Source organism: Mesocricetus auratus, unplaced genomic scaffold (assembly GCF_017639785.1).
Source record: "Mesocricetus auratus isolate SY011 unplaced genomic scaffold, BCM_Maur_2.0 Super-Scaffold_100033, whole genome shotgun sequence".
In the NCBI taxonomy this organism is placed as follows: domain Eukaryota; kingdom Metazoa; phylum Chordata; class Mammalia; order Rodentia; family Cricetidae; genus Mesocricetus; species Mesocricetus auratus.
In genome coordinates this window covers 1,394,129-1,416,918 of record NW_024429213.1, presented here as the reverse complement: position 1 = coordinate 1,416,918, position 22,790 = coordinate 1,394,129, and the positions used below count along the sequence as shown (strand labels likewise).

Genomic DNA, 22,790 nt, shown 5'->3' with positions numbered 1-22,790 from the left:
TAATCTAAAACTCTTTAAGTTAGCCTCCTGCATATTCTTTTGGCAAGGGCATAAAGTAGACACACCCTTTGCCAGAATATTGCAAGAATAGTCTCTAGACAAGCTGCCAATACTCTTCTACTCTGAAACCTATTGATCTGGGATTCCATAGTCCAAATCATCCTCAACACTATTTTCTCCTGTCTTTCTACCAGGATGGTCCATTAATCCATGTTGAAAGTGTTCAACCATTTTTCTAATCCTAAAATCCCAAACTCACATTCTGCTAAGAAGCAGCATAATCAGGAATATCACAGTTATACTTCACCCCTGTTACTAATGTCTGTCTTAGTTACTGTTATGTTGCTGTGAAGGGATACCAAGACTAAGTGAACTTACAGAAGAAAACATTTAATTTGGAGCTTGCTTACAGTTTTAGAGGGTTGTGCTAGAGCAGTATCTGAGATACTATATCCTGTTATAAAAGTTTCAAGGAGAAAGAGAGACAGAGATACATACATACATACATACATACATACAGACAGACAGACAGACAGACACAGGGTATAGATGGGCTTTTGAAATCTCAAGGCACACCTCTAGTGACACACATTTTCCATCAAGGCTACATCTTCTAATCTTTCATAAGTGATAACCAGGGATTCAAACATGAGCCCATGGCAGTCATTGTGATTCAAACCATCACATCATCTTTTAAACAGAGTAAGAAGATCAAAGAGACGTACAATGGAATACAGCAAATAATGAAATATTAGCTCACATTTATGTGGACAAACAGTTTTCTTTATTAGCAAAGGTAATTCATTAGCTTAATAGTGTTGGAACAATTGAATATCAGTGTGTAAAAGAATGTACTTGGATCCCTAATTCACAACAAATGCAAAAAATTAACTCAAATTTAGTAATAGAAAAACGCTCAGAAGAAACCACAAGAAACAAATTTTGTTATCCTCAATGGAGTAAAGATTCCTTAGTTCTGACATAAAAAATAATTGCCATAGAACGCAAATGTATAAGGTTTGAGAACGGTAGCTCAATTAGAGATCACTTGCATAGCATACGAAATGCTGTGTGATTGGCTCTGAGTAAGCAAATAAATGAAATGAATATTGGGAAAGTTGTACAAATAGCATTGTACATTGGGAAATATAAATTTAAGGCATAATTATCTCACTATATACTTGTTATAATGGCTAATAGTAAAATGACAGACCTTAGGAAGTTTTGGAAGACTTGAAAAAGACACAGAATTTTACTGCATCACAGTGAGAAATGTAAAATGGTGTAGTCATAGTGGATGGTGATGGCTATACCTCTAGACACAGCTCTTGGAAGGTTGAGGCAGGATCCTGAGTTCAAGAACAATTTCTTATGCTATCCTATCTAAAAACAGGGCATAGCTATAACCATTTTGTTAAAACCCTAACTATATGCCTACCAGATGTTTCTCCTATTTCACTCTAGATTTGTTCACAAAAGGAAAGGCAATATACATGCACACAAAATTTGCCTACAGACTTCAGTAACTTAATTTAAAATAGCTAAGAACTTCCAGGATGCTAAATTGATCTACCAAAATTACACCCAGAGAATTTAAACAAATCTGAATGTATTCTGGGGATAGTGAAGGAGTAGTAATACATTTCCTAAATAAAACTGTACACCACAATTCATGGATAAAGTGAGCAACATTTCCTAGAATCAAATAAGAATGAAAATACAACTTTCTAGAAGCTTTTGGATACACCAAAGGAAGTTCCAAGAGTATAGTTCATAACTATTGTATGCTTACATTTAAAAAAATCAGAGAAATTTCAAAAAGTCAAACAATGCATTTAGAAACAATAGAAATAATAAAACCCCAGTGAAACAGAGAGTTCTCAGAAAGGCGAAGTACAGACAACTAATAAGTACATGAAAATTGATTTTGGACATCCTTCTTCACTAGAGTTAAACAGCTGCATTTAGTAAGCAGACAACAAATGATGTTGAAGATGTGCTGAAAAAAAGTCATATACCCCATTAATGAGAATGTAAACTACCACAGCAAAATGGAAATAAATATTTAAGTTTTGCAAGAAACTAAAAAAAAAACACTCCAATATGATCTTGCCATAACACTCCTGGGCATAAACTCAGAGGCATCTAACCCAGCATATTACAGAAACACCTGTTCATCCATGTTAATTATAGCACTGTTCACAATGCCTAAGTTATGGAAACATCCGGGTTGTCCATCCACAGACAGATGAATAAAGAAAATGTGATACAAACACACAGAGACATAGACAGACAGATAGACAGACATCACCCTACACACATACTAGAGATTTCTTTGGCCATGATGAACAACAAATGCATGTAATTTTCAGAGAAGTGGGTGTACAGAGATGACCATAGTAAGAGAAATAATCCAGGCCCAGGGAAACAAATAGCACATTTTTTCCTCATATGTGGAACTTAGGTTACACATAAACTTAAGCAGAAATAGGCACATATATACAAAATAAAAGTAAAAGGGACATTATTTAGGGGAAAAATGACTAGCAGGGTGTAAAGGTCATGGAGAATGACTATGGTCACAGTACATGATGCCTTTGAAAATTTGTCAATATGAAACTCATTGTTTTGGGCAGTGAATGTAAACTACAATATGAAAAACCTAAAATATAAAAATGTTGGTGAACTTTAAAATAAGTATATTGAGTGGAAGAAACAAGACAAATATGGTTATATACTACACTATATCTGTATGCATCATTTAAACTTATTTTTATTACATTGTGTGTGTGTGTGTGTGTGTGTGTGTGTGTGTGTGTGCATGCGTGCGCACTCATGTACCTGTGGTCCCATACTTGCCTGTCAGAGCACAACATGCAGCAGTCAGTTTTTGCTTCTACCACATGAGCACAGGTATTGAACCTGAATCATTAGGTTTGGAAGCTAGCACCTTAACCTGATCAGTCATATGGCAAGTCCATGTATATGATATTTTATAAAATGCAAATTAAATTTTGGTTGTAGTTGTTTGGAAATGAGAGAAGAGAAAAGCGAGTCAAGGAAATTGTGGCTATAGTACATATTCTAATTATGAAGAAGTATTATGTCTACATCAATTTTGCACTTTCAATATGAGAAAATCATTTCATTCATATTTCTTTTTTTCCTTTTTTTATATATCATTTTTTATTTTAATTTTAAATAGCTTGTTTTCCATGTCAATCCCAGTTCCCTCTCCCTCCCCTCTTCCCGCAATCCCCTTCCCCCCCACCCTCCCACCCTATTGCCAAATCCTTCCACATAGGGGATATCAGAGTCTGTCATTTTACTCTGGGTAGGGTCCAGGCACTCCCCTAAGAGTCCAGGCTGAGTGAGCATCCCTCTTTGTGCTATAGGCACACGAAGACTGTTTGTATACCAGGGATAGACACTGATCCACAGCTCAGGGCCCCATAGGTTGCCCAGGCCTTCTCGCTGACACTCACATTTGGGGGGTCCAGACTGATCTTTTTTTCCTTTTTTATTTTTCATTTATTTATTTTTCAGTTTAAATTTAGATTAGAAACAAGGTTGCTTCACGAGTAAGTTCCAGGTCCCTCTCCCTTTCCCTCCTCTCCTCCCGTGCCCTCTCCCCAACCTCCCCATTATCCCCTCATTTCCCCAGGGAGGGTGAGGCCCTCCATGGGGGTGTCCATAGTCTGTCATTTCATACAGGGCAGGGCCTAGACCCTCCCCCAAGAGTTCAGGGTGAGAGTGCACCTCACATTGTTGGATGGGAGTCCAAAGTCCGTGTGTATACTCGGGATGAGTACTGATCTGCCGCCCAAGGCTCAATAGATTCCCTAGACCTCCTCACTGACACCCAGATTCAGGGGGTCTTGATCAGTCCCATGCTGGATTCCCAGGCTGATGCCTGGGATTCAAGAGTTAACCTTTGTCAGGTCAGCTGTTTCTGGGGGTTAAACCAGTGCAGTCTTAATCCCTTTGGTCATCAGTCCTCCCTCTCTGTTACTGGCTTTCTTGATTTCAGCTCAGTATTTAACCATGGGAGTCTGCCTCTTCTTCGATCAGTCACTGAATGCAGGTTCTGTTTCCCAGAATCTCTGGCCATGGGATTGTAGGCTGGCACTCCCCAGATCTATGTATAAAATCCATATATGAGGGAGTACATGCCATGTTTCTTTTTTTGTGACTGGGTTACCTCACTCAGGATGGTTTCTTCTAGTGTCATCCATTTGCCTGCAAATGTCAGGATTCCATTGTGTTTTTCTGCTGAATAGCACTCCATTGTGTAAATGTACCACATTTTCTCTATCCACTATTCGGTTGAGGGGCATCTAGGTTGCTTCCAAGTTCTGGCTATTACAAATACTGCTGCTATGAACATAGTGGAACAGACATCCTTGTTGTATGAATGGGCATCTTTTGGATATATGCCTAACAGTGGAGTTGCTGGGTCTTGTGGTAGGTTTATTCCCATTTTTTCTGAGGAATCTCCATACTGATTTCCAAAGAGGCTGAACCAGTTGGCACTCCCACCAGCAATGGAGGAGTGTTCCCCTTTCACCACATCCTCTCCAGCATAAAATGTCATTGGTGATTTTGATTTTAGCCATTCTGAGAAGAGTGAGATGGTATCTCAGAGTTGTTTTGATTTGCATTTCCCGGATAGCTAAGGATGTTGAACACTTTCTCAAGTGCCTCTTAGCCATTTTAGAATCCTCTATTGAAAATTCTCTATTTAGTTCTGCAGCCCACTTTTTAATTGGATCCTTTGGTGTTTTGGAGACTTGCTTCTTGAGTTCTTTGTAAATTTTGGAGATCAACCCTCTGTCAGATGTGGGATTCGTGAATATTTTTTCCCAATATGTGGGCTGCGTTTTTGTCTTGCTGACTGTGTCCTTTGCCTTACAGAATCTTCTCAGTTTCAGGAGGTCCCATTTATTAATTGTTGATCTCACTGTCTGTGCTACTGGTGTTATGTTCAGGAAGCTGTCTCCTGTACCAATTTGTTTCTCTTCTAAGAGGTTCAGTGTGGCTGGATTTATGGTGAGGTCTTTGATCCATTTGGCCTTAAGTTTTGTGCATGGCGATAAACATGGATCGATCCGCATTCTTCTACATGCCAGCCTCCAGTTATGCCAGCACCATTCGTTGAAGATGCTTTCTTTATTCCATTGTATATTTTTTGCTTCTTTGTCAATGATCAGATGTTCATACATGTGTGGGTTAATACCGGGTTTTCAATTTGATTCCATTGGTCTACCTGTCTATTTTTGTGCCAATACCAAGCTGTTTTCAGGACTATAGCTCTATAATAGAGCTTGAGGTCAGGAATGATGATGCCTGCGGGCGTTGCCTTGTTGAACAGGGTTGTTTTGGCTATCCTGGGTCTTTTGTTTTTCAACACAAAATTGATTATTGTTCTTTCAAGGTCTGCGAAGAACTGTGCTGGGATTTTAATGGGGATAGCATTGAATCTGTAGATTGCTTTTTGGCAGGATTGCCATTTTTACTACATTGATCCTACCTATCCAAGAGCATGGGAGATCTTTCCATTTCTGAGGGCTTCTTTAATTTCTTTCTTTAAAGATTCAAAGTTCTTACGATACAGGTCTTTCACTTGTTTGGTTAGCGTTACCCCAAGGTATTTTATGTTGTTTGTGGCAATTGTAAAGGGTGATGTTTCTCTGATTTCTTTCTCAGCCCTTTTATCATCTGTATATAGTAGGGCTACTGATTTTCTTGAGTTGATCTTGTAGATGGCCACTTTGCTGAAGGTGTTAATCAGCTGTAAGTGTTCCCTGGTAGAGTTCTTTGGGTCATTGATGTAAACTATCATATCATCTGCAAACAGTGAAAGTTTGACCTCTTCCTTCCCAATTTGTATCCCCTTGATCCCCCTTTGTTGTCGTATGGCAATGGCTAGATCTTCAAGTACCATGTTGAAAAGGTATGGAGAGAGTGGACAGCCTTGTTTTGTTCCTGATTTTAGAGGAATTGCGTTGAGTTTCTGTCCATTTAGTTTGATGTTGGCTGTTAGTTTACTGTATATAGCTTTTATTATGTTTAATTATGTCCGTGTTATTCCAGATCTCTCCAAGACCTTTATCATGAGGGGGTGTTGGATTTTGTCAAAGGCTTTTTCAGCATCTAGTGAGATGATCATGTGATTTTTGTTTTTCCAGCTTGTTTATATGGTGGATTACATTGATGGATTTTCGTATGTTGAACCATCCCTGCATCCCTGGGATGAAACCTACTTGATCGTGGTGAATGATTGTTTTGATGTGTTCTTGGACCCGATTTTCCAGTATTTTATTGAGTATTTTTGCATCAATGTTCAGGAGGGATATTGGTCTGAAGTTCTCTTTCTTAGTTGTGCCTTTGTGTGGCTTGGGGTCAAGGTTATTGAAACCTCATAGAAATAGTTTGGCAAAGACCCTTCTGCTTCTATTGTGTGGAATACTTTGAGAAGAATTGGAATAAGCTGTTCTTGAATCTCTGGTAGAATTCTTCACTGAGGCCATCTGGACCTGGACTTTTTTGAGTGGGAGACTTTTGATGACTGCTTCTATTTCCATAGAGGTTATAGGTCTGTTGCTTATCTGTTCTTGATTTAGTTTTGGCAAGTGATAGCTATCCAGGAAGTCACGTATTTTCTTTAAATTTTCAAATTTTGTGGAGTCCAGGTTTTCAAAGTATGACCTGATGATTCTCTGGATTTCCTCAGAGTCTGTTGTTATGTCCCCCTTTTCATTTCTGATTTTGTTAATTTGCATGTTCACTCTCTGCTGTTTGGTAAGTTTGGACAAAGGTTTGTTTATCTTGCTGATTTTCTCAAAGAACCAACTCTTTGTTGCATTGATTCTTTGTATGTTTTTCCTAGTTTCTACTTTATTGATTTCAGCCCTCAATTTGATTATTTCCTGGCGTCTACTCCTCTTGGGGGAGTTTTTGATTCTTTGTGTTCTAGAGCTTTCAGCTGTGCTGTTAATTCTTTAGTATAAGTATTCTCCAGTTTCTTCATGTGGGCACTTAGTGCTATGAACTTCCCCTGCAACACTGCTTTCAAAGTGTCCCATAGGTTTGGGTATGTTGTGTCTTCTTTCTCATTGAATTCGAGGAAGTCTTTAATTTCTTTTTTTATTTCTTCTTTGACCCAGGAATGGTGTAGTTGTGCATTATTCAATTTCCATGAGTTTGTAGGTTTTCTGCAATTTGTATTGTTGTTGAATTCTAATTTTAAAGCATGATGGTCTGATAAGATGCATGGAGTTATTCCAATTTTTTGTAGCTGCTGAGGTTTGATATGTTGCCAAGTATGTGGTTGATTTTTGAGAAGGTTCCATGAGGTGCTGAGAAGAAGGTATATTCTTTTGTATGCGGATGAAATGTTCTATAGATGTCTGTTAATCCCAGTTGGATCATTACTTGTATCAGACCCTTTGCTTCTTTGTTGAGTTTCTGTCTGGTATTCCTGTCTAGCAGTGAGAGTGGTGTGTTGTAATCTCCCACTATAACTGTGTGGGGCTTTATATGTGATTTAAGTCCTAATAATGTTTCTTTTACGAATATGGATGCTTTGTATTTGGGGCATAGATGTTCAGGATAGACACTTCATCTTGGTGGATTTCACCTGTGATGAGTATGTAATGACTTCCTTCATCTTTGTGATTGATTTCATTTTAAAGTCTAGTTTGTTATATATTAGGATTGCTAACTCTGCTTGTTTCTTGGGTCCATTTGATTGAAAAAAATTTTCCCAACCTTTAACTCTCAGGTAATGTCTGTCTTTGAGGGTGAGGTGTGTTTCTTGTATACAGCAGAAGGAAGGGTTCTGTCTTCGAATCCATTCTGCTCGCCTGTGTCTTGTTATGGGTGAATTAAGGCCATTAATGTTGAGGGATATTAATGACCTTTGATTGTTCATCCTTCTTCGATTTGCAATGGTTGTTGTTGTTGGAATTATGTGTGGAATTTCACCCCTTTGTTCTTTTGCCTGCTGGTAGAGAGGGATTCTCTAATGCCTATGTTTTTCTGGTTGTAGTTAGCTTCCTTGGGTTGGAGTTTTCCTTCCAAAACTTTCTGTAGGGCTGGGTTAGTGGATACATATTGCTTGAATCTAGTTTTGTCATGGAATATCTTGTTTTCTCTATCTATAGTGATTGAGGGCTTTTCAGGGTGTAGTAGTCTGGGCTGGCATCCATGGTTTCTTAGTGTTGGTAGAATATCTATCCAGGACCTTCTGGCTCTCAGAGTTTCCATGGAGAAGTCAGGTGTAATTCTGATAGGTCTGTCTTTATATGTTACTTGACCTTTTTCCTTAGCTGCTCTTCACATTCTTTCTTTATTCTGTATATTTGGGGTCTTGATTATTATGTGGCGAGGGGACTGTTTTTGTGGTCCACTCTATTTCGTGTTTTGTAAGCTTCTTGTACCTTCATTGGCATTCTTTCTTAAGGTTGGAAAAGTTTTCTTCTATGATTTTGTTGCATATGTTTTCTGCCCCTTTGAGGTGGTTTTCTTCTCCTTCTTCTATACCTTTAATTCTTAGGTTTGGTCTTTTCATGGTGTCCCATATTTACTGGATGTTTTGTGTTAAGGATTTGTTGGACTTAAGGTTTTCTTTGGTTGATGAATCCATTTCTCCTAGTGTATCTTCAACACTTGAGATTCTCTCTCCCATCTCTTCTATTCTGTTGGTAATGCTTGTATCGGTAGTACCTGATTGTTTGCCCAGCTTTTCTATTTCCTGCCTTTCTTCAGATTGTGTTTTTTTAATTGTCTCTATTTCAGTTTTCAACCCTTGCAGTGTTTGCATTGCTTCTTGCAATTTTCAGTTTATCTTTTGTCCATTTGTTGCCTTTTATGAATTTTTTGGTTTGTTCTTTCTTCCATTTCTTGCATTTTTTTGGTTTGCTTTTCCTTCCATTTCTTGCATTTTTTGCTTTGTTTCTTCTTCCATTTCCTGCCTTTTTTGGTTTGTTTCTTCTTCCATTTCCTGCCTTTTTTGGTTTGTTTCTTCTTCCACTTCTTTCATTTTTTGCTTTGTTTTTTCTTCCATTTCTTGCATTTTTGCTTTGTTTCTTCTTCCATTTCCTGCCTTTTTTGGTTTGTTTTTTCTTCCAATTCTTGCATTTTTTGGCTTGTTTTTTTCTTCCATTTCTTGCATTTTTTGGTTTGTTTTTTCTTCCATTTCTTTGAGGGATTTTCCTATATCCTCTTTTAGGGCCTCTATCATTTTCATGAAAGTGGTTTTAAGGTCATTCTCTTCTGCTTCATTTGCATTGGAATGTTGGGGTCTTGGTGGTGTGGAGTGTCTAGAATCTGGTTGTGTCATATTTGGTTTTCTGTTGCTGAGTGTGTTTTTGTATTGTCTCTTTCCCATCTCTTCTTCTAGTGGGTGCAGAAAGAGCCCTTTACTGGTCTGGTGGTTAGGGGAGCAGAGTCCCCTTTTGGTGGGTCCTAGCAAGTCCAATAATCTGGTGTTTCTTCCATTCCTTGTCCTCGTTCTGGTCCCATGGTTGGAGAAAAAGAACAGGAATCTGGGGTGCTTAGCCTCCCACCTGGTCCCCTGGACCCTTTGCTGGATCCTGTTTTACCTGATCCTTAGGCCGGAACAGCTGCTCCCCTGGTCTCCTTGGCCTGTTGTTCCTGATGCCGCTGCCGGACCAGCTGCTTCCTCAATCATATTTCAATAAAACCAGTTTTGCCATGGCTGGGGAGGTCATTGACGCTAGTAATGAAGCTACTACTCTTGTTTGGCTAAATGGACATGTTGTGACCACCAACATACCATATTAGGAAAGTCTAAATTGTCAAGCCATGAAAGCAACAGGTTTTTTTATGGTTTATTGTCAGCAAATCAGTATCATCTCTCACATCCTAGGTCCTTAAGTCTTCACACATGTTCAGTTAGGTAATGTGCAAATTTCAGGTTTATGCAACATTTTAATATAAAGTTTAGTTCATTAATACACTAGAATAGAAAAATGAACTCACAAATGAACTAAGAGAATAATCTTAGGGAATCCCAGAGCCATCCATTTCTGACTTTTGGTATCCATTCCAAGGCCAGAAAGTTCACAAAGTCTGGGATCCTAGTGAAGATACTTCTGTCACATGGGTGTCTGTGGTGATTTGAATGTAAATAGTCCCCATAGGCTCACAGGGAGTGGATCTATTAGGAGATGTGGCCTTTCTGGCACACAAGTGCCAAACAAGTGGACTTATTGGAGGAAGTATGTCACTGCATTTGGGCTTTGAGGTTTCAGAAGCTGAAACTAGACCCAGAGTTACTAAGTATTCCTGCTGCCTGAATATTCAGGTGTAGAACTCTCAGCTACTTCTCCAACACCATGTCTACCTACATGCTGCCTTGCTTCCTGGCATGATGAACTGTAAGCCAGCCCAAATTAAATGTTTTCTTTTACAAGAGCTGTATGGTCATGGCATCTCTTTATATCAAAAGAACTTTGACCAAGACAGGTGTGCCACAAACATTAGTACAAGGAATATGTGACAGTTGATCTTGGTTGTATATTTAATTGGACTGATACTACTCTTTGAGTTCGGCATACCTCTGAATTGTATCTGTGAGGACATCTTCAGAGAATAGGGTATGAGAAATATATTGTAATGAATAGATTAACAACTTGATGGATGCATAATAGGCAATATCCAGAGGTGATAGAAGCAATGAAATGGCCATTGTGGGCGTGTATTCATGGAGCTTCATGTATATCTTACCATGTCCCTTTCCTGTTTTACTTTTGTCTTCTTAGTGGATGATTAGCTGTGAACTGTTCTGTTGGTGGACTGGCACCTCTGATACCCTAATCCAAAATTAAGATTTTATCCATTAAGTTATTTCTCTGTCCTTATTTGGTCTCAGAAAACCAAAAGTAAATAGCAGCAAAGGAGGTCACCCATTTTTTTTGTGTGGAAAATCAGTGTCCATGTAGACACCACACACAACATTCTGGTTTTCCATACCATGGTCTGCATCCATGAGGCCAGAAATACACTCTCCTAAATTGACCATGAAATTTTCTACCTTTGAAGTGTTTTGGTCATTTACATACATTCCTTTTCCCTTAAAAAGCTTTGTTTTCACTGTGTGTGTGTGTGTGTGCCATGTATACATGTATACGGTTGCTCATAGAGGCAATGGATCCCCTAGAGTTGGAGTTACATGTGGTGTGTAAGCTGCATGATGTGGATGCTGAGAACTAAAGCTGGATCCTCTACAAGAGAAGCAAGTACTCTTAACTGCTGAGCTATCTCTCCAGCCCTTACCTGAATGCAGTTTTTCTTTTGGAGCACAGGGGTTTAGAGTTATTTCCCGTAGTGGAGATTAGCTTAGTGGTGAAGAATAAGCTAGGATATGATCTTCAGTCTTCCTTCTAGAATTTGTATACTGATTTTAGAGAAATTATGAAGTCTTCCTTGTTCATATATCACATGTAGTACAAAGGCCAACAAATTATACCATGTTTTCGGGAAGAATATGTCAAATATCATTGGAAAGGATAAGGGTGAAACTCAGTAATGCAGAGCTAGTCTAGATTCCACAAAGCCCAGGGATTTATCTAGAGAATTCCATGAGTTTTCTTAAAAATCAAGCAATGGGTGTACAGAAAATGACACATTATTATTTTTGCCATGTTCATTGCTTAACAAAGCAACAAAGCTAACATGTGTTGATCATTTATTTTGTTCTCTGGCCTTATGCTAAGCATTTTACAAGTTAAATTATGACAAATCTACAAGAAATATTCATTGATTATCTTGTTTTATGGAAGATGAAATGAAAATTCTGGGAAGCTAGAGGTCTGGCTTATTTATAGGGTCTGGGAAGTGAACTCAAGTCTGTTACATCCCATTTCCCTTAACCTGTTTGCACTGACACCAACACCAGTGGCATCAAAGATGCCTAGTTTTCCAAATTTAATAGTAGTAGTTTGAAAGAAAATGGCCCCATGGAGTCATAGGGAGTAACATTATTAAAAGGTGTGGACTTGTTGGAGTTGGTGTGGTCTTGTTGGAGGAGGTATGCCACTGGGGGCAGGCTTTGAAGTCTCAGAAGCTCAAGCCATTCCCAGTGTGGCACACAGTTGCCTGTCACCTGGTGATCTAGATGTAGAACTCTCAGCTCCTTCTCCAGCACCATGTCTGTCTGCATGCTTCCTTCCATGACAATAATGGACTAAACTTCTGAAACTATAAGACAGACCCGATTAAATGTTTTCTTTTATAAGAGTTCCTGTGATCATGGTGTCTTTTCACAGCAAGAAAAACACTAATACACCAGTAAATCTATAACTTCATACCAAGGCTTCTGACTTACTCTTCCTATTTTAATGGGACTTAGAAATATTATGCTATCATAACTGGTGCTTGTAAATGATAACTTCCTTAAAAATAGGCTTTAAAGTTGTAATTAAAAAGATCATAGTGATTGACCACCTAAGCCCTTAAATTCAATCTCAAGTATACTTATCAGATAGAGGCAGAGACAGATTCCTCACAGACAAATGAGAAGAAAACACTATGACCATAAAAGAACACATTGGAATGACTCATCCATGGGTCAAATTTCTGTTGTATTATGCTACAAAATTTATGGTTGAGATCATGAGAATGACATTTCATCTTGCAGTTTTAAACTGCATTCACAGATTCAGGTGACCAATAAGTGGGTGAAGCAATACAGAAGTATAACTAATAGCCAACTGTGGATTCAATTCACATTGGGGTTAAGACTCTGAGGAGTTACCTGCTGCCTGTGTTACTTGAAGTAACTTTCTTAATTCTCTGAACCACAACCACATCTTCACAATGGGTGTGACAACAGACTTAACTCAAGATACTGTGAAAATTTAAGAAGACCCAGAGAAAGGTCTTTGTGCTTGGACCAAGTGCCATGTGTCTTTTCCCTGTCAGGAGAGATTTCTGTGTCATTCTGAGAAGAGCAGCTTAGGTCAAAGCTGTGGCTGGAAAGCTGAGAAAATTGATGAAGTCTGGAAGGCACTGGTGATGGTGTCATTAGTGACTTCCCATAGAAAGTAATTTAGGAATCCCACTCAGGGACATGACAGGCTCTTAACGCTATGACCCTTTAATATAGTTCCCAAGTTGTGGTGACCCTCAATCATAAAATTATTTCCATTGTTATTTCACAACTGTAATTTTGCTACTGTTATGGACCTCAATGTAATTATCTGTGTTTTTCAATGGACTTAGGTGACTCTTGAGAAAGGGTTAATGGATCCCCAAGGGGTCACAACACACATGCTCTGTAATAATGTTGCTATAAATATCAGTAAGTACTAAATATGCTTCTACTTCTTGTGTCTTTGAGCAAAAAGCACATGCAGAAATTTTTGAAATCTTAATAATTACTTTTTATTTGTTTATTTGTTTTGAGGGGAAAGCTATGCCTTCCAGCCAGAAGTCACAGGGCAACATGTGGGAGGTTTTCTCCATCCATCCTGTGGATTCTGGAGGTTAAACTCAGGTTGCCAGGTGTGATGGTGAGCAGTTTTACTCTCCGAGTGATCTCTGCAGTTCCAAATTTACTTTTTACAAACTTGAGGGTTTTAAAAAATTATGCTAGAGATCCTCGGGAAGATTTTCCATCTTACATTATGAGAAGAACTTGAGGTGGTGGTCTGCATTATATAAACCATTTCATAAAAGCGGTTACTGTTCACCAGAAGGAGGTAGATGAAGAGGAGGCAGGGTACACAAGGAAGACCCAAAGCCTTAATCCCAGAGATGACAAATCCTGAGTTCAATGTTCACAAACAATCCCCTCTCAAACAAATTGAGGGTGCACGTGAACAGGCAACCCAGTTGACCCCAGAATAGTGCATCTCAGTGAAAAATTGCCTCTTCAGACAGAATCACCCAGTGACCAGGATAGTTTTAGAAAAACTTCCTTCCTGTAGGACCTGATATCACATCACATCCTTCCTTACCTCTGGGCCACATGCGGTTTCCTGATGCTGATTGGCTAGTTTATATTCACTTCCTGCCCTAATTTGCTGATCATCAGTCTATATTGAAATTACAGCCACATTTTGTGGGATAGCTTTGCAGAAGCTTAGCATCTGTAGTAGGTTCTCTTGGACTGAGGTTTTTAAACAGTTAAACCAAGGTAGATAGAAAACAGGATGGGCCTGGGATGTAGTTCTTCAGTAAAGCCTTTGTTTAGGATGTGTGAGGCCCTGAACCCTAGTACCTGCCCCAGAACAAAAAAGAAAGTAATGTAGGAGGATGCTGCAGACCAAGCAAGTGCTTGTGACTTCCTTGTGCTTTCTGTGATACTGGGTATCTTTAGTTATGAGATTTGACATGATGCCGAATGTCCCTTCAAACCCAGACAAAATCGTTATCTTAGGTCTCTGAGAGTAGTATGTTACCGTTCTGAAGGAAACAAAACTACTCCCAGTGCAAGAAACCCCTAAATTAGCCACATGCTCCTAATTTTCCTCAGTGCTAGATGAGAAAATGGCCTCTGCTCAAGGGGCTGCTTTATTAAATCAGACAGGATGAAGTGCCAATTGTCTTGGTCTCCAAGGTTAGCCTTGGGTGCTCAAATTTAAAAGCATCTATATTTCCTCAGGGTGAGTCATGCTGGGTCCTGTTGTTTCATGGATTGTACTTGTTTTCACTCACATAATTTCCAGATTAACCCAGCAACATATCCTAAATTCACACACAGTACTTTCCATCCTTTTGAGAGCTCATATCAGTGTTGTTCCCTTGAACATCACATTCAAAATTACATACCAGAGGGACACACCAGCGCATAAGCCTGTAAGTCTAATCCATTCAACACTGAGACAGAAAGTACCTTGAATCCAGGAGTTGGGGCCAGCAAGGACGTCTTAGCAAGATCCAGGCTCAAAGGCAAAATCAAGAACCTACACATGCACTGACACACATACATAGAATGAAATATCAGTGTATACAAATATGTACTCTGTGTGTGTGTTGTGTGTGTGTGTGTGTGTGTGTGTTAATATGCTGAGTGGCTTGAGGAAATAGTTCAGTTGATAAAGAGCTTCCCTTGCCAGCATGAGGACCTGAGTTTCATTCATTCACTGCACTCTATTCAAAGCCCAAAGCTGAGAAAGAAGGCAGTCACTTGTCATCAGTTCTCTGGAGAGGAGAAAGCTGGTTTTCTGAAGCTCCCTGTTCAGCAAGTCCACAGTCCTGGGGGAGAGACATTGATTTAGAAAAACAAAGGGAATGTCTCCTGAGGCATGACACATGATACTGAACCCTGGCCTCTATGCACATATGCACACTCATGTGCCTGTGTGTGCACTTATGTACATTTTTGGGTCTAAAATAAACAGAAGGTTAAAATGTGTGGTGAGAAAAATTCCATCATCATGAAATGAAAGTACATTTTAACTATAAATGTATTAACTATAAGTCATTATTTTTCTTTTTTGGTTTTTGAAGGTTAAGATTTAACCTCTAAAAATATACTGCACATTTACTTTACTGCCTCATAAAAATGCTTTTTTTATTTTTTTGCTTGATGTTTCATGTTTGTGACATACCTCACTTATAAAACCAGGCTGACCTTGACCTCCCTATTTACCTGTTTCACTGTTGTTCAGCATCAAGCCTGACTACCTAAGAAGAATTTTTTCTGATTTTGTCTGTTGTTTCCTGAACATATGATATGGCTGCATGTTTACGGAATACAGTGTGAAAAATCAAGATATATACCCAGTACATGGTCATCAAATCAGGACAATTAACACTTCCTGTCCTTAACAATCGCCAAGTCTGTTTGCAGGCTTCTGACTCAGCACTTCATAAAATTAGTGATCAGTTGTAAACTGTGGTCATCTCACTTACTCATTACTCCCCTCTCATGGCATTTGGTATTTATTATGCCTCTTCTCCCATCACCAGTGAGCAATGTTTGACTCCCAATGAAATCAACATTTTACCCGCACTTTATCACTTTATCGTCTCTGCCTCAGTCATTCACCAAGAACTTTCTGTGTGCAATTCAGATCAAGACATACCCCAGAGGACTAGTAACAGTGGTATCTGACCTGCTCTCAGAGACTCAAAGTGACTTCCGTCATGCCACAGAAACACTTTCATTCCTAACCCACATAAGTCTATCCCCTGACTTCCTTCCACAGAATTCCTTGGGAACAAACAAGCCATAATGTAAACTAGTAGAATTTCATTTCAGGTGATTGACTCATGCTGTTCTCCTCCACAGGCTAGAAATATTCAAGCTTTCCTTTAAGATCGCATCCCCACGATCATGAATAATAGGAATTCTTGTTCAGTGAACCTCAGGAAAACTGAGCATAGCCCAGAGAAGACATGTAAGGTAAGGTGATCTACATGGGACAGAGGAGTGGCCTGGAAAATTAGATTTATCAGTAGATGACTGCAGAAGCACTGGGGAAAAGTAGCAAGGTTACAGTAGGAAACCCAAAGCCAGAAGATCTTTCCCTAGCATCTCTGAAGTCAGCAGGCCTGTTATCTTCTGCTATGCTAATCTGGAAACTGCCCTACCCTTCTTGAAGGTGGGAGGAGAGCAACCAAGCAGCAACAAATCTCTATTGCATGCTAAGGAACAGTCTGGAAAGTGTGTTCACAGCTTCATTCTGCTCACAAATCATTCATCAAGGGTTTTCCCCAATTCTCAAGGGTGACACAGAGGTCTAGGAGCCAAGGACATAGTCTTGGTTGTGTGGCACACACACATGGCAGACTAGCTGCCAGATTGAATTTTTCCTTCTTTTCTAGGCCTTCCAGGATATTTCCAAATACTTCTCTAAGGAAGAGTGGGCAAAGCTGAGCTATTCAGAGAAAATCACATATGTGTATATGAAAAGAAACTACACAACCATGACAAGTCTAGGTAAGAGGAAGTTCTGAGTACAGACAAGCCTGAGTGTCCTCCAATCCCTTTCTATGCTAGGGTTTCTTCTCAGCCTCTTGCCATGTTCTCTTTTCAAGAGAGATTTCAAGGCAACTGCTGAATATTCTGCTCTTTTCCATTCTGTGCAGGGCTGGAAGCAGAGACCAGCCACTACAGCAATCATCCCTGTAGCCTTCAATTTTCTTTCCTGTAGGCCTCTGTTCTGGTGGACTTTGTTGTCTGCCATCATCCCTGTGCCAGATCCCTGCGTTCCTCTTCTCAGTTGTCTGATAAGGAAGAAACGTCTTGATTCTTTCTAGGCCTCAAAGCCCATCTCCCAGATTTCATGGAACCCAAGGAAGAGGCCACAAAATCTGTGCTCAGTGATTCTGATGAAGGTTGTGGCCATGAGAGTCAAGGTGAGTAGACATGGAGGGATTTTGTTCAAAAAAAACTTTTCAGTCCAAGTGCCAGGGAAGGTCACACACAAATCTTCCATTCCTAGGTAAAAGCTGAGGGAAGAATGGTATTGAAAAGTTACACACTTGGGCACAACATAAAATTCTAAGGCATGCAAAAGGAGAATGTATATTTTATTGGTTGTAAGTAAGTAGTAAATGTATAGATGCTTGACTGGAACTGGAAGGAGGGTGAGGGTAGTGGAGCTGAACAGACAGCTTTAGCTGTGGCTGGTTTGTTTAAAGGCACCAGACATATATGAAGCACTTTGAGGGATAATGCTGAGCTCCAACTGAACTCTGTGATTCTCCATTAGTATCTGCATGCTTGAAATATTTCTTTCTTAAAGCTATGCATTTCATGATAAATACTGCTCATGAATCACAGAGTAATTATAATTTTAAATAATAGATATATCTAAATCTTCAGAATCAGCATCATATCTGCATACTCAAATCTAATAAAGATAAATTTTCCCCATTATTATACTAAAATATATTAAGGAAATACATTTTTACTCCCAACTGAATTTATTCTGTGTGAGCAGCCTAGAAAGGAGTTGCCTGCTTATGCATTCAGAAACACAGTTTATGTTATTTCCATGTTGGTACTGAATTCCTAAACTCGAGGAAACATCCTGCCTCATTATCCCAGGTAGCTGGAACTAGAGGCAAGCAGATCATGCTTAGCAGAGAATACTTGTTTTCCTACTCTACATGCAAGCCCGTGAGCGCACACACACACACACACACACACACACACACACACACACACACACACACACACACACACGAATGAATAAACATGTATTACTGCCCAGGTAAGAGATAGAATATACGTTAAAGATGAACAGAGGAAATAGAATGGAATTTTTAAGATTAGTTCTAATGCTATAGCTGCCACCTGGCCTCAGATTTAGAGCATCTCCTTGACTTAGTTTCCTGATTGCTGGGATTACAGGCTTGAGCTGCCAAATGAGCTTCTATCACACAGACCTTGTGTATTTGATTAACACACATAATCATCAATAACGTTGCCAAATATGTTCCTTTGCTGTCTTCTCAGCTCTAAAAACCAAAGTGTCCACAGACCTTCAATTCTACAGTTAAGCAGGCTAGTTTCCATGGGGTCCCACCATAAATATAATAGATTCAGAAATTTGGAGCTTGATATCTGCAATGTGGTTTTGTTGTTGCCACTTTGTTGTTTCTGTTTTTACATTAAACAATTTCTTTATACTGGAAAAATTCCAGCACCAGCTAAGTCAAACCTTCCTCATGCATCCTGTCCCACATGATAACTAGTAAAATGTCTCACTCCAGTAAGTGCTGCATCTATAATATGTACCCACAGGCACATCCTAGATGAAATAGGTCACAGGGGATGGTCCTCACTGAAGTGGTCTTTGGTCCAAATTGGCGACAACCTGCTGTCTCAGTCTGTCTGTGACAGATATTTTAACTCATGTTTGAACAATGCCCATGGGCACATGTGAGGCCCAAGCCCTGTACTTTTCTGACAAAACAAAACCCTGAAACCCTCTTTCCACCTGCTCTCATGTACTAACCTTTCTCTATCTCAGAACACAATGAAAGGAAGTTGAGCATATGGAGTCACAGGTTAAGGGAACGGAAGAAGCCAGTGATATATGAAGAGATCAGTGACCCGGAAGAAGAGGATGAAGATGAAAAAGAGGAAGGCTGGACCTGTAAGTAACACTCTGACATACTTTGCACACCCTGGGACATACATCTTTTTCATATAATATTGGATTCCCCATGGTCACTGGGACCTAACAATAATCCACATCTAATCCTTTGGGGCACAACATAACAGGTGAATGCAATATCCCATACTTTCTCTACTCTCTGTCAATTATGTTAGAAATCTTTCCTACCCAGAATGCTTCAGGCTCCCAAATCCCATTTCAGCTCTTAATATGCAGGCCACACCTTCCTCTGACATAAGAATTCAGAGGCCAATTTAGACAGTCACTGTGCTCTAGATCAGAGCCTTGACTTGGAGAGTAGAGAGTCCAAGGTCCTGCGGAAGGAGGGCATGTATGCTTTGTAGTGAAGGAGGGGGAGTTGAACACTGAGTGGGCAATCTTATCTCACTGACACTTGATTTCCTTTTTTTCTTGTCTCTGTCCCAGACAGGAGAAATAAGCCCATGATTTGAAGAACATGGTGGGCATCAGGATTATGAGTAAAACTGTGAAATCCTAAACATCAAAAACAAAAATTTTCAGCAGTGAAATTTAAGCATCATTTTACTTTTTACATGCCAAGAACTGTTTTGAAAATTGGTCCTACCATGTGTCAAATGTTGGCATTGATCTTTTTGTGTATCCCTCTTATAGCACTGATTTATTGTTTTTACTCTGTAAGCAACGTATAGGACCTCTCTTAACCTCATTTACTGTATGTATAGGACATCTCTTAACCTCTTTTACTGTATTAAGCACTGTCACAGAACTCTATACACAAGACTCTTACCACATGCCCTCTATAAGCATTGTTCTTATTTTTTGTGAACCATCCTCACAGCACTGCTGTTACAAGATACCTATAACCCTGTGATCTTTGTTTTAACTGTGATAAACACTCTGTAAGATGTTAATTTCCTATTGAGAAATAAAAATTAACAATCTGCATTTCTGTGTGTCTCCATACTTATGAAGCAAGTATTGGCATTCCACTGAAGAAAACAGTCCTCCTTTTGTCTATCATATGATAGGACTATTAAGGGAAGTCATAAGGCCAGCATTTTTTCTCTGAAGTTGCTCACACAAACGTTACCACTATGAGCATCTGTCACTAGCTTTGCCCTACTACTGAGACTGAGATAAGTTCTTCTTAAGTTTTCTGTCTGGTGCAATAAACACATTTCAACGTCCTATATTCATGTACCACGTCACAGTCACTAACAGTAGACATTTGCACTATTGACTTTGCTCACTCTTATGAGGGCATGTTGGAGATCTTAAGGACAGCCTTTGGAGACCTGGTACTGATCATGACAGAAAATTAATTTTTATACAATTTGGGAAATGTACATACCAGGGATCAGAAGACAATTTGATGTAATCAGTTCACTTTTCCCACCATGTGACTTCTGGGAATTGAACTCAGATTGCTAGGCTTGTAGTGAGCACCTTTAGCCACTGAGCCTACTTTGTCTACCTTGGGAAAATATTTATTAAGATGTTCTTTCCAGTAGTTGGAGATCACTGTCTCTAATCTCTTTCTCTTCTCCCTCCTTTATTGCCTCTTTTCAGATGACAGATACAAATTCTGTGATGCAGGGGACTCTGGCTGCATGTGTCCCAACACTCAGCCCTCCTGCCATGAAGGTGTGACCCTGTAAGAACAGAAGTGATGTCATGATAGGACACTGGAATTTTCTGGGCTTATCCTTATGGGGCAATAATTTTGTGGTACACTTCCATGGTTTAAGTCAGGATCTCCTATATGTCATACAAGTTCCCTACCATTGAGAAATATCTCATCAGTTAGTGTTCTTATCACTATGACCAAATGATTGGGAAAATAATTTCAACGGGAAAGTCTCCTTTGGGGCTCATAGTTTGAGATTGCTAAATTCAGGCTTGCATTTCTTATAAACTTGTGCTGAACAGAATGTGATAGGAGTGTATTCCAGAGAGCTTTCTTCAATTTTTCTTGGATAGTCAGGAGAAAAAAAGGAGAGAACATGAAGGAGTCAGGGCAATATCTAGTCTCAGGTAAAACCTACAGTCACTGACTTCCTACCCAGAGGCCCCACCTCTCAGTAATGCCTCCACTTTATGAACTCATCAAGGGATTCATGCATTGATTAGGCCTAAGCTCTCAAAATCTCATATTTCTGGACAAAGCTTTACACACACACACACACACACACACACACACACACACACACACACACACAAAGGTATCCTTTGCTAATCTCCTGTAAATCTAATCAAGTTTACAGTGAAAATTAACTATCACTATGTATACCCGTAGCCATTTTCATTTTTAAGCCTGATCTCATTAAATTTGACTGACATCAACTTTCTCATATATTTTCCACAGTCTCCAGAACTGGGAATTAAAGGAGAGAATGAGATTGAGAGAGAAATATATATATATATATATATATATATATATACATATATATATATGGAGAGAGGAAGAGAGAGAGAGAGAAGAGAGAGAGAGAGAGAGAGAGAGAGAGAGAGAGAGAGAGAGAGAGAGAGAGAGAGAGAGCATGTTCATGCACTCATGGTACTGTGTCTACCTCAGAATTTGCTTTTGCTAGGTTTTGGTAGGATGGTTGGGGGATGTACTTTTGACTCAGGTTCCCACTATATAGACCAGGCTATACTGGAAACTGCTTTGTACCCATGCTCTGGTCAGTTTTTTTCTTAACTTGACATAAACTAGGCTCAGCTGGAAACAGGGAAGACAACTGAGGAATTGCCTCCTTTAGATTGGCCTGTAGACAAGTCTATGGGCAATTTTTGATTAATGACTGGTATGGGAGCGTGGGCAGTGCCATATCTGGGTAGGTGGTCATGGACTGTATAAGGAAGCAGGCTGATCAAGTCATGGTGAACAAGCTAGTAAGCAGCATTCCTCTATTGTTTGTGCTTCAATTGCTGGAGGAGGCCTAGGTAATCTATTGAGCCTTGGGTAGTAGATCAGTATTTATCCCGTATATACAAATGGACTTTGGACTCCCATCCAACAATGAGAGATGCACTCTCACTCTGAACTCTTTGGGGAGGGTCTAGGCCCTGCCCTGGATGAAATGACAGATTATGTACACCCCCATGGAGGGTCTCACCCTCCCTGGGGGAAATGAGGGGATATTGGGGGGGGTTGGTGGGAGGGCATGGGAGGAGGGGAGGGAAACGGAGAGGGACCTGGAATTGACATGTGAAGCAACCTTGTTTCTATTTAAATTTAAATTTAAAATAAAAAAAGAATTCATGTGTGTAGTTGGTCACACAGTATTACATTATTAGTTTTTAAGAAATTATGCATGTAGTTTTGCACACAGTGTTACATCATTAGTTTTCAAGAAGGTATGCATGTACTTTCTCACAGAGTGTTGTATCTTTACTTTCAAGGAGTTATATACGTAGTTGGTCACATAGTGTTACATCGTTAATTTTTAAGACTCTATGCATGTAGTTTCTCACACAGTGTTACACCGTTAGTTTTATAGGTGTTACGTGTGCAGTTTCTCACAGAGTGTTATATCTTTACTTTCAAGAAGTTATATACATAGCTGGTGACACACTGTCACATCGTTAGTTGTCAAGAATTTATGCGTGTGGTTTCTCACACAGTGTTACATCACTATTTTTCAGGAAGTTATGCCTATAGTTTCTCACACAGTGTTTCTTCTTTAGTTTTCAAGAAGTGAC

The 22,790-nt window shown here is 39.5% G+C and overlaps 1 protein-coding gene across 1 annotated transcript in view; it reads left to right on the top strand.

Annotated features, from left to right (window-relative positions):
* LOC101831010 (protein SSXA1-like) overlaps positions 1-20,030 on the top strand; it is a 106,276-nt gene extending 86,246 nt beyond the window's left edge. Inside the window, exons 2-6 of the mRNA XM_021222776.2 lie at positions 16,265-16,378; positions 16,801-16,915; positions 17,236-17,334; positions 18,957-19,082; positions 19,530-20,030. Of these exons, the coding sequence (XP_021078435.1) occupies positions 16,310-16,378; positions 16,801-16,915; positions 17,236-17,334; positions 18,957-19,082; positions 19,530-19,555 (435 nt within the window). The 5' untranslated portion in view covers positions 16,265-16,309 and the 3' untranslated portion in view covers positions 19,556-20,030. The remainder of the gene's footprint in view (positions 1-16,264; positions 16,379-16,800; positions 16,916-17,235; positions 17,335-18,956; positions 19,083-19,529) is intronic.
* Positions 20,031-22,790: the final 2,760 nt, after the last annotated feature.